This window comes from Alosa alosa, chromosome 14 (genome assembly GCF_017589495.1).
Source record: "Alosa alosa isolate M-15738 ecotype Scorff River chromosome 14, AALO_Geno_1.1, whole genome shotgun sequence".
In the NCBI taxonomy this organism is placed as follows: Eukaryota; Metazoa; Chordata; class Actinopteri; order Clupeiformes; family Clupeidae; genus Alosa; species Alosa alosa.
Genome location: NC_063202.1, coordinates 15,202,168 through 15,213,533, shown reverse-complemented (window position 1 = coordinate 15,213,533; position 11,366 = coordinate 15,202,168). Strand labels below are relative to the sequence as shown.

Genomic DNA, 11,366 nt, shown 5'->3' with positions numbered 1-11,366 from the left:
TTATTGCATTCAAAGACTCAAAAGTAGCCTAACGAATACTTCATGCTCATACTTCAAATGTAGTGGAGTCAAAAGTACAGTAGCCTAGGCTATTTGTCTATATTTCAAATGTAGTGGAGTAAGTCTCTGGCTTGTCAGGCTAGTATAATAAGTCACAAAAATATTAATACTCAAGTAAAGTAGGCCTACAGATACTCAAAAGTCATACTTAAGTAGCCTACAGTAATCAAGTAAATGTATTTAGTTACTGTCCACCCCTGGTGTTCAACCACACACCTTTAAAGTAGGAAGGACTACCGCCTCATCAGTCAGTTCCTAATGGCCTATAGGCTATTTGACCTTAGTAGATAGCCTATATTTCACCTTGAGTAGCCAGATATATTTGACTTTGAAAACTTAGAATGAGGCTTTTGGTTTGAGTTAAATTGTAGAGGGCTGAGTGTGTGTGTTCTGACCACCAGAAAATAAACTTTTAGTTTACATAGGCCTAGCTTTAAATATAGCCCACAGTAGTCAATTTAACCACAGACTTATCAGTATTACATTTCGCTGTTTTCCAACTGTTTTGTCCATCAGAGACACCGTACAACGCGTTTCTGATCGGCTTCCGCAAAAGTTATGTTGTTGTTACCTTTTTGTTATGATGATCAAGACAGAAAAGGTTTTACACTTAAAAAGTTCCCGCGGGGGGAAAGTGCGTGTCGTGCGTGAACATTATCTGAGAGAGCATGTGCCTTGTTTTAGCGCACTTTGTCAAGCTGCATGTCAAAACGGTAAAATACATTAGCTGTATATTTAAATGTTAGCTGACTGGCTACCTAGTTAGCCACCACCACCGAGATTGGTTCTTCTAACTCACTCAGTGGTGTCTTCGTACAACACTAGGATATTTAGATGGCATAGTGCACCGCATAACAATGTATATGCTGGCGTTACAACCTAAATGATGCACAATTAGTTGCTGCTAAATGTGTATTTAGCCAAGGGAGTGAGTTTGGCGCCCATAGCTTAATTAAGCCTTTGGTCTCACTGGCATCTGGCTTGATTGGATGCAAACTTGTTACATTATAATCTTAAATTGTGACGTTTCATATCCACACAACAAGGCACTTTTCCAGATAACAAATAAGGTAACATTATATGGACAAATTAGACACGAGGCAACACTTTTGTCCCCACTTATAACGTTTGTATCTGTCACTGTTCTTTCCATCCCTATAGAAGGCAAAATCCTGTCTGGAGACGTGACGCACTATGTCGTCCCAGATGCTGGCGTGGTGCGTGACTTCTTGGAAGTGCTGGAGTTTCGAGAGCTTCAGGGGATTGTGTTCATGCAGACTGCCTGTCAGGCTGCGCAGCACAGTCGACGCAGGTACAGCCCCCAGGCTAGAATAGAGATACTAAGATACTGAATCTTACACACAACATCTTTCAGCAGATCTCATGGTCCCATCCAGATCATAACTTACTAAGTGTCAGTTGTGATTTGGGATGCGTTGGGTGGATAGAGAAATAACGGCCTGAATATTTATATTTTATAGCTCCAATTTTGACACACTTCTTCTTGCTTAGTGTGGGGAACATATAGGCCTACAGTCTAAACTTTGCACTCTAAAGAAACACATGTGCTCTACCAGTTTGAAAGCCTTGTGAACAAATCTTCCAATTGACAGAGGTTCAGTTTGTAATTGATGATCCTCAGTGACTTTGACTTGTGTCTTGTGAAGGCTGTACAACCGGCTGCGCAGCTTGCTGAAGGACCCACGGCATCACTGTATTCATTTCGCCAATGAGTTCCAGCAGTACTCTTACTGCCCCCGGGAGAAAGGAGAAAGCCAAGAGAAATGGCAGACAAGGTTAGAGACATCTCTCTTTCTCTCTCTCACACACACATACACACACACACGCTATGGGAACAACCCACATTTAGACTGACTTTCCCATAACAGGCAGCTGATATTTACTAAGTAAGCGCCAGCTATGGAGTCTTTTATGTTGAGTTAACTCTGCCTGTGATGTCTGTAAATTTGATCTATTACCTTTGGTAGGTGTATTTATCATGCCGCGGTATGGTACCATGACCATCTGGCAGGCCTCAGACCAGTGGTCATGATCACAGAGGACCAGGAGGCCGTGGCTGAGTATGGTAGCCGCACCAGCGGGGTGTACGTCATTTCAACTCAGGTACCGGGCTGGTGGACCGAATCCACTCAAAGCATGGAGCCTTTCTTTGTGTCTGACATGCCCGAGACATCCTAACTATTTTAAACTTGAAGTTATTTTATCGATTTTTCAGAAAGTTATTCAAATATTTGACTTGTCCTCCATACCTTAAAATTGCCTTGCCTTGCCGTAGCATCTAGCATCTGATCCTTCTAGCATTTGTTCTATATCAGGTGTCACACATCCATGTGTATTTTATAATGTGCTGTGTGTCTTTCCCTGCTCATCCTGACCCGTGTTCTGTGTTGTTGGCAGGAGTACCTGCAGAGTTTCTGGCCGGAGCTGCAGGCCGCTCAGGAGCTGTACATCTCCATCTGTCAGGCCCGGCAGGAGCGCGAGAGTGAGAGCACGGAGCGCGAGTACACAGAACACCTGCCTGCCGAGGTGCTGGAGGCTGGCATCAAATCTGGCCGATTCATCCAGGTGGGCAGTCATGCAGTCAGTGGTGACCATTACTCTATAGAAAAGTAAACAGTGGTAAAACACCTCCTCCAAATCCACATTCACAGGATTAGACAAAATTAAAGATGGCCTGAATGAAGAGGACTAACGTTTGATTTAATATTTATAATACAAGTGATTGCATTTAAATTTGAAGCCTAAAGCTAAATTTGAATGTAGCTAAAAGCTTTGTGCAAAGCATGTAGATTTTGTGCTGCAAAATTTAAGTAATGAAAGGAATTTTCTATTAGAGAAAAACTCACAGGATTTGTTTGTGTGTGTGTGTGTGTGTGTGTGTGTGAGATCAGGGTACCCTTAATGTGAACAAGCACAGGGCGCAGCATGAGGCCTTTGTTCGCTTTGAGGGCTCCTCGAACAAAAGCTCAGGTGAGTAGGTCATACAACACATTGTTTTGGGAACTGTTGCTGTAACTTAATTCACACATAATTCACTGCCCTGTTGTTGACTGATCAGAGCTGAACAGCGACATCCTGATCTGCGGAGGGAAGAATCGTAACCGGGCGGTGCACGGAGACATGGTTGCCGTGGAGTTGCTGCCCGCCAGAGAGTGGCGAGGGCGCACAACTGCGCTGCATGAGGGTGTGGCGGAGGACAAGGCTGGGGAGGAGCCTCAGAGCCAACCGATGCCATCAGGTGAGTCTGCTGTACCCGCTACACCTACCACACCTTACTGAGGTCACATGCAGGTTGGGAGAATATAAGGAATATTGATGATATTCAAAAACTTTTTTTTTTTTTATGAAAACTTCAACCAGACCTGGGGGGTATTTTAAGTACGTGGTTTAGTGACAAAACGTGGGTAAGTTAACTCAGAGTAAGTGGTAAATCTCATACAACAAGAGCCCTATGGTATTGTTTTGCTAGGAGAATGAAGCCATAGAGCTCTTCTATTTTGGTGGTTTACCACTTACTGTGAGTTAACTTACCCAGGTTTGTCACTAAACCATGTACTTGGAATACCCCCTGGATGATTGATTTATTATCCAAAGTGCAACTTTTCCAAAGAGCTTTCATATTTGGTTCATTGGATCTCTGTCAGGTGTTGGTTATGTTACAAAATTCAAGCACATCATGGACAGAGGTATCTCTCCTCATAGTATAGGAGAGATGTTAGTGTAGATATGAATAGTATAGTTTGCTCCTCGTCTCCTTAGGCAAGGTGGTGGGGATTCTTCAGAGGAACTGGCGGGACTACGTTGTGACCTTTCCCCCCTGGGAGGAGGTGCAGTCTCAGAGCCGCAACTCCCAGCGCATCCTGGTCACACCCTGGGACTACCGCATACCCAAGATCCGCATCAGCACCCAGCAGGCTGAGGCCCTGCAGGTGACTACTGCCCAACACACACACACACACACACACACACACACACACACACAACGAATGGCCTGGACTGATTAAATCTTCGTGTAATCATAAAACAAGGAGCCGCAGCATAGGGGTAGCGCGCACATCGCCATGGAGACCCAGGTTGGAGTCTGACCAGAGGTCGTCTCCTGAACCCACTCCCCTTCTCTCTTTCCCTCTCACTTCCTGTCCACTCTTCACTCTTCACTCTATATGTAACACAGACTGGGTGTTGAGGCATGAGTTAGTGTTGGTAAATATGCTGAAACTGTGCTTCTGCTCCTCAGGACCACAGAGTGATCGTGCGTCTGGACTCGTGGGAGAGCACCTCGCTCTACCCCAACGGCCACACTGTCAGGGTTCTGGGAAAGTCTGGTGAGCTGGAGTCGGAGGTCCAGACCATCTTGGTGGAGAACTGCATCCACGTACCTCCATTCTCCGAGGCACAGGTGAGCCTGCTGTGGCAAAACTCTCATCAGGACATTGAGGGAGATTGCTTGTTTACAGGCAAGTCAAAGTAAAACTGGCAAGACAAAGTCTTGTCAAAGTAAAACTGGACCATGCGTCATTGAAACCAGTTATCCCCTGTTATGTCGCTGCCGTTTGACACACTTTTTTACTTTGATTTGGGCTGCTGCAAGAGGCGTATGTGGCACAAAGCTCTGTTTGGACACCCATACAGTACGTTTGTGATAAGAGTCTGTGGCCTGTGCCTCACTTCAGCTGCGGGAGATGCCTGTGAACTCTGCGGAGCAGCCGTGGAGCGTGGCGCCAGAGGAGGTCAGCTCTCGGTTGGACCTGCGGGACACTCACCTGGTGTTCAGCATCGACCCGCTGGGCTGCGAGGACGTGGACGACACGCTGTCCATCCGCCTGCTGCCCGGGGGCACACGCCTGGAGCTGGGTGTCCACATCGCAGACGTCACACACTTCGTCCAGGAGGGCTCACTGACAGACCTCGAGGCCCGAGCCAGGTGAGGAGGGGGGGGGGGGGGGTCGGAGATTGGGTGAAAATCTGAAAAGTCTGTAAGCTTTGCTCATGGTAATACTGTATATACTATACTTTAAATACATATTATACTAAAAAGTTAACAGTGTGCAAAAAATATCAAGGGCAAAGATCAAAGTCCCCAATAAATATGCACTTAGATAAAAAAAAAAAAAATAATTCTGGAAAAAGTCCCCTTGTCAAAAGTACCCTTGGTCAATCTCCCAACGACCTTTCAACTTCCCAATCTCCTGTCTTCTCAGAGCCACCACGTACTACCTGGCAGACCGCAGATACGACATGCTACCGGCCGTACTGAGTGCGGACCTGTGCTCCCTGCTGGGAGGAGTGGACAGGTGGGAAGAACCTACCAATCAATCAATCAATCAATCAGTGCATTCTTCCTGTAGTATCAGCTTGAACTTCTTTAAAAATCAAGAAGATGATGCTTTTGTATGGGGTGTTGGGGTTAGTTTCACTCTGTTAAGAAGCTGAGGTTGTGTTGCGTCCCCCACTATAGGTACGCGATGAGCGTGATGTGGCAGCTGGACGCAGAGTCTCTGTCCATGTGTAAGGTGTGGTACGGCCGCACGCTCATCCGGTCCTCCTACCAACTGCACTACGAGCTGGCGCAGAGCCTGCTGAATGGCAAGCCGGCCGAGGTCCCTGAGCTGGAGCGGCTGGACGACGCGGACGTACGGAGCCGGCGGCGGGCGGAGCTGCTGGAGGCTCTGCGTCTGCTGACCCGCGTGGCGCGGCACCTGCGGGCGCAGCGCGACCAGAGCGGGGCGCTGGAGCTGGAGGGGGTGGAGGTGCGCGCCCAGCTGGACAGCAGCAGGAACATCACGGCCCTAGTGCCCAAGCAGCCGCTGGAGGTGCACGAGACCGTGGCCGAGTGCATGATCTACGCCAACCACTGGGTGGCGCGCAAGATCCAGGAGAGCTTCCCGCACCAGGCCCTGCTGCGTCACCACCCGCCCCCGCGCCAGGAGTTCTTCAACCAGCTCATCGACAGCGCCCGCACCCGTGGCTTCACCATCGATACACGGTACACTTCTCCCAAATACAAAATATGTGTCCCAGTTACAGAAGTACCACATTGTATCATCAATGATAAAACCATAGTGCCACACTCTATCCATGATATACAGTAGTGATAGGGTATAGGATTTACTTAAATCATAAAATTATATTAATAATTTGTGGAATTTCAGTCATTTGTAAATAATATTCAAATTCTATTTTTAACCTACTAAATTGGAATAGTGTACCATTTGATGAAGTTTTAACTTTTTAATTTAATACGTTTTAAATTTTTTAATATGTTTTTAATTTGTGTTTCTCAAAACTGTGTGTTGAATAGTACTATTTTTACTTTGTCATCACCATGAGATACTGTGATATGGTTTTAAGTCTGCATTGCCCATCCCTCATCAGGGTGTCACCCAAGTCCTATCCCAGTGGTTTAAGGTGTCCCTGTTGCTTCCCCGCAGGTCTAATAAGGCTCTGGCTGACTCTCTGGACCAGGCCGTGGACCAGGGTGACCCTGTGGTGAACCGAATGCTGAGGATGATGGCCACTCAGGCTATGTCCAACGCTTTGTACTTCTCCACGGGAGCGTGCTCAGAAGAGCAGTACTACCACTACGGTAAATGGATCATTTGCTGTAAACAACTTCCTCTGTTTGTCTTCAAAACATGGAAGCCAGCCAGCTTGTATTCTATCTCATTTTCATACGCATTGTTTGAGGTGATGTCTGGTTTGCATTTGTTTATGTTTTATTATCCTGTGTTTTCCATATCCATACAGATGTTCTCTCCCTGCTCGAGATCCACTCAGTATCTTATCTATCTTGTCTCTATGGCAACAGGTCTCGCTCTGGACCGCTACACGCACTTCACGTCTCCCATCCGTCGCTATGCCGACATCATTGTGCATCGGCTCCTGATGGCCGCCATTGTCGCCGAGAAGGACGCAGCACCCAGCAAAGCTCTGGCCTCCAACAAGGAGCTGGAGGAGCTAGCGCACCAGGTCAACAACAAGAACAGAGTAAGTGGAGCTGTTCCCACCTCCCTGACGGCCACTTCAAACTGGACAATATGTAACACTAGATATAGTTATCATAATTTACAAGATAAGAGGTTTAATACCATCAAAGAAGCTGGATTATAAATAAAAAGTTATCTGAAGTTACGTTTTTCAAACAAGTGTAGCGCCATCTCTGAACAGAATAGAAGATAAGGTCATGAGGTTGGTTGGCTTGGCACTTGTACAGTAGTTTGCATTAGCTAGAGCCGTTTTGACATTTTGGTGGGGCCTGTGTTTGTTGTCCAGGCTGCGCAGCATGCACAGAAGCAGTCCACCGAGCTCTTCCAGTGCCTCTACTTTAAAGATAAGGACCCTCTCACTGATGAGCACTGTGTCGCTGACGCTGTCATCTATGCCATCAGGGCCAACGGCATGCTGGTGTTTGTTCCAAGGTAAAGCCCCGTCAAAGCTGCAGTAAAACCTGTGTTAAGGGTCATTCACACCAAGAACGATAACCATAACCATAACGATAAAAGCGTCCACACTGAACAAAGTAAACACGATAAACAAAGTCTTTCCTTGTGTTAATGAATGTGACGGCTAAAATTTGATGGGTTCTGATTGGCTATTAGCTTTTTATCGTTCTCAAAATTGCTCTGAAAGTGATCCCCAACGATATCGTTCTTCATGTCGTTATCGTTATAGTTTATGTGTGAACGGTGTCAGTCATATTAACGAGAACGATATTTGTTTATAGTTATCGTTATTGGTATGAATGGACCTTTACACACAGATTTAAGATAGTCAGTTGGTTTTCCAACTGATTGTGACCCAGGGACCACTGTTGTGAGGTGAAAAAAGTGAGTGAAAAATTAGGTTAAAAAAAAGTGATTCTCTGGGTGAAACTACATCATGGAATGCATGGTGAGGGACAATGACAGGTGACCTTGTGCATGTTTATTTCAGGTTTGGTCTTAAGGGTGCCTTGTACCTGAAGAGTCGAGAAAACCAGGTGGTGGCTGTGGAGAGTGACGGACGTTGTGTCTGGCAGGCAGGGACGTTGGACAGACACCTGGACCGAATTAGCACCAGCACAAGCATGGGCACACACACCTTCCGTGTGTTTGACCACATCACTGTGAGTCTGACATGTCTTCTCCAGAAATATTCATGTTGATACCCAGTTGGTTAAAAGTCACTAAATAAAAAGCATGTCTAAACTGAACTGCCAATCAACTCTCCCCATAAATAGATTAAGCTTAGTCCTAGGCTAAAATGAATTTCTTGAATTTCCCCTGGGGATCAATAAAGTATCTATCGTGGAGACATTGGACAAGCTTTAATCCATACAGTATACTGGAAACTGTCTGTCAGTGTGTTAATGACACTAAGTTTTAAATAAATTGTAATTTGAATACATTTTAATTAATGTAGTGAATTATAGGTATATATATGAAAATAAAGGGCAATGCCACGGAAAATGGACTTTTTGTCACATCCATAACGCCAGTGAAATGCCTTGGCCTTTGTATGATGTGAATAATAACATTCATTTGTTGTGCATTTTTTCTCATGTACATTATTCAGCCAAAATTAGCAAATGCTCAAATTTCATGTAATCATTCACATCATGCCATACCATCATATTTTATTGGCGTTATGGATGTTACAAAAAATGTAATTTTCCATGGAACTGCCCTAAATCGGAATTCATTTTTGTGCCCTCATCTCGTCCTGCTCCACCCAGGTGCGCATCTCTGTGCAGCCGGCCCGCTGCCACCCACTCAACCTCTGTCTGGAGGTGGTCAGCAGCCGGCCCCACCAGGCCCCGGTGGCCCCGACGGAAACGGGGACGCAGCCCAAAGGCCGGGGGCGCTCCGAGCTGGTGCAGGAGGTGGTGCGTCTGGCGGAGGAGGCCTCGCAGCAGGCCGAAGAGAAGAAGGGCAGGAAGGCCAAGCTGCCCAAGGATGAGAGGGAGTTCAGGCAGAGCAAGCAGCCCAACCTGTACTCCCTCCTGCAGGAGATCGCAGAGTTGGCCCTGTTGGACCTCCAGACTTGTGAGCCTCCAAGAGTAGAGGCCCAGACATGTTCTATCTCTGCCTAGGGTCCTCAGAACAACACCTGGCTGTCTCCCGCTTCATGGTACAGCATAATACCACAGGGCCTTCCCCTGTAGATCTGTAAGGCCTTGGGGAAATGGGACTATACAGATTAACCTTTTTAGCCTCCGTGATCTCAAGAAACCACCGTCACGCCACTTCTGAACTGCAGAATGTGGTCACCTGCTGCTTTAATTCACATTAGCATGGACTCTGTGTGCACCTTACAGAGCTGGGCAAGCTCTCATGGGGACACTTTTAAAGCGTGATGCTGTTTTTAGGAGTTTATGTGGGTTGCACTGGTTGTACTACAATAATGGAGTGTTCTGATTTACTATTAAATAATATAGATTTGTTAACGCAAGCCTTGTTTCACTCAATTTAGGCACAAATGCTGATTAACAGTAGCCTAGAAATCTAGACGCGCCCCTAGCGGCAGCGGCTAGTCTAGTAACTCTCCATTGGCTTGTGAGCTCCAGAAATCGAAACTTAATCAGGCCAATGAAATACATAATGATTGATGGCAGAGTTGCAAACGGTTTGGCTTGAATTCCCTGCTACTTGAAAACAAATAAGATGGATGTTGCTGCTGGCTTAACAGTGTGACACGAAGTTAAGCTTTTATTAAGTTGGCAAACGTTTGAACTAGCCAGCTCCGCCTGGTTGGAAACGATGGGACTCATATAGCGTCCTATTGCGCAGAGGGAATTTGAAAGACAACTGATTCTCCCACCGGACTGAGCTGTCCCAGGGTTTTGCGTGCAGAGGGAATTTGATGGAAAGACAACTGATTATCAAATCCGGCCCCCGTCCGCCCTGACAAAAATAATAATGTAATCCGGCCCTTGAGGCTAATTCCCGCCCCGACGTATGACAAAATAATAATGTAATCCGGCCCTTGAGGCTATTAATTGCGACAAACAACGATACTGATTAAAATAGACGATAGATCCAGGTACGGTGACAAATCTCATTTGTAGGCCTACTCTGCTCCACTATGTGCAAGACATCCAGAGCTTGATTCAAACCCAAAATCGCTGCGCAAAGTTTTCGGGAAATACTTGTATTACACGCGAGAAACACAAAGACTTGCATATGTAATGACGCGGAAGCGATGCAGGCCATAGTGTTGCAGAAATTGAAGCAGAAATAGGCCTACACCAACTGTTGAAAAACGTTCACGTGTAATGAAGTCTTAGGTAAGCTATGTTATTCACCTATTCTAATTCTGAAGGAGAATATCCTTTTGGAGATTATGATCGATCGTCTATGACAGTGATAGTCACGGTGCGTCTGTGAATGGAGGTGCGTGTATACAACGGTGTCCACTAAGCATACCATGCTTGTTTCGACCCTCTGCCCAACATAGCTTGGAGGTTGCAGTGGTAATCGTGGATGATGGTGTCCGTCGTGAATGGATGTGGTACAGACAGCAGGGCTAGTAGAAATAGGGCTCTAAAGAACTACAAAGTCACCCGCAATATGATGCGAACTTCTAGGTACTGCAGATTACCCGCGATGGGAACTGTTTGACCAGAATACTTTATTGTAGGCCTATATTGTAGTAATCTATTACTAAACCACAACATCTTAGGTGTTTTCCTGTTAATTTGTTATGTGGGTAATATGAAAAAAGGAAAGTAAACCTGCTTAAATATGTTCATCCAGTATTTACTGAAAGGTGCATAATTTGAGGTGCTTGCCATCCAGTGACAAATTACATGGGTAAATTTACCCCCTTCATAAACTTTTGTTTTACTCAAAGATTTTTACATTTACAGTAGGACTTTATCTCTGACCACTTTAAAGCCATGGCCTTTTGACATTTTGATATAAAAATCCAATGGTGTTGGCAATGGCTTTCTTAACCCTGATGCCTAGTTTGCCAGGTTTAAAAAAGTTATGAGAGGAAATATTTTTATTTGGTGTGAAACACACACACATACCTGTTTTTATGTTTTTCATTTATTTTATAATTTGTATTAATATTTATTTTATCATTATTTTATTTATAAGCTAAGGTTGCTAGCACAGGTGTCTAAAACTAGATAAAAACACTTGCACTTTCTGTTTGCAGTTTTGTGTGGTATTTGAAAAAAAGAACATTGCATTTTCAGAAATAGCCGGCCCTCCAATCAGATGACGTTGGCAGAATTGGCCCCCAGCTCATTTGAGTTTGAGACCCCTGATCTAGATCAACACGTAAGCCCTGTTTAAATC

At 45.4% G+C, this 11,366-nt stretch overlaps 1 protein-coding gene across 2 annotated transcripts; it reads left to right on the top strand.

The window, feature by feature from the left end:
• Nucleotides 1-570: 570 nt before the first annotated feature.
• dis3l (DIS3 like exosome 3'-5' exoribonuclease) lies at nt 571-9,505 on the top strand. Of its 2 annotated transcripts, none has more exons than XM_048263647.1 (17): nt 571-773; nt 1,222-1,372; nt 1,728-1,856; nt 2,049-2,184; nt 2,479-2,646; nt 2,973-3,051; nt 3,140-3,319; nt 3,841-4,010; nt 4,319-4,480; nt 4,755-5,005; nt 5,283-5,375; nt 5,540-6,067; nt 6,513-6,667; nt 6,890-7,068; nt 7,354-7,499; nt 8,014-8,185; nt 8,795-9,505. In XM_048263647.1, exons 1-17 carry the CDS (start codon nt 641-643, stop codon nt 9,149-9,151), a joined length of 3,189 nt encoding a protein of 1,062 aa, XP_048119604.1. In that variant the 5' UTR covers nt 571-640; the 3' UTR covers nt 9,152-9,505. The 2 variants fall into 2 exon arrangements, with proteins under 2 accessions (XP_048119604.1, XP_048119605.1); XM_048263648.1 differs by lacking the exon at nt 571-773 and adding an exon at nt 799-1,130.
• The last annotated feature ends 1,861 nt before the right edge of the window (nt 9,506-11,366 follow it).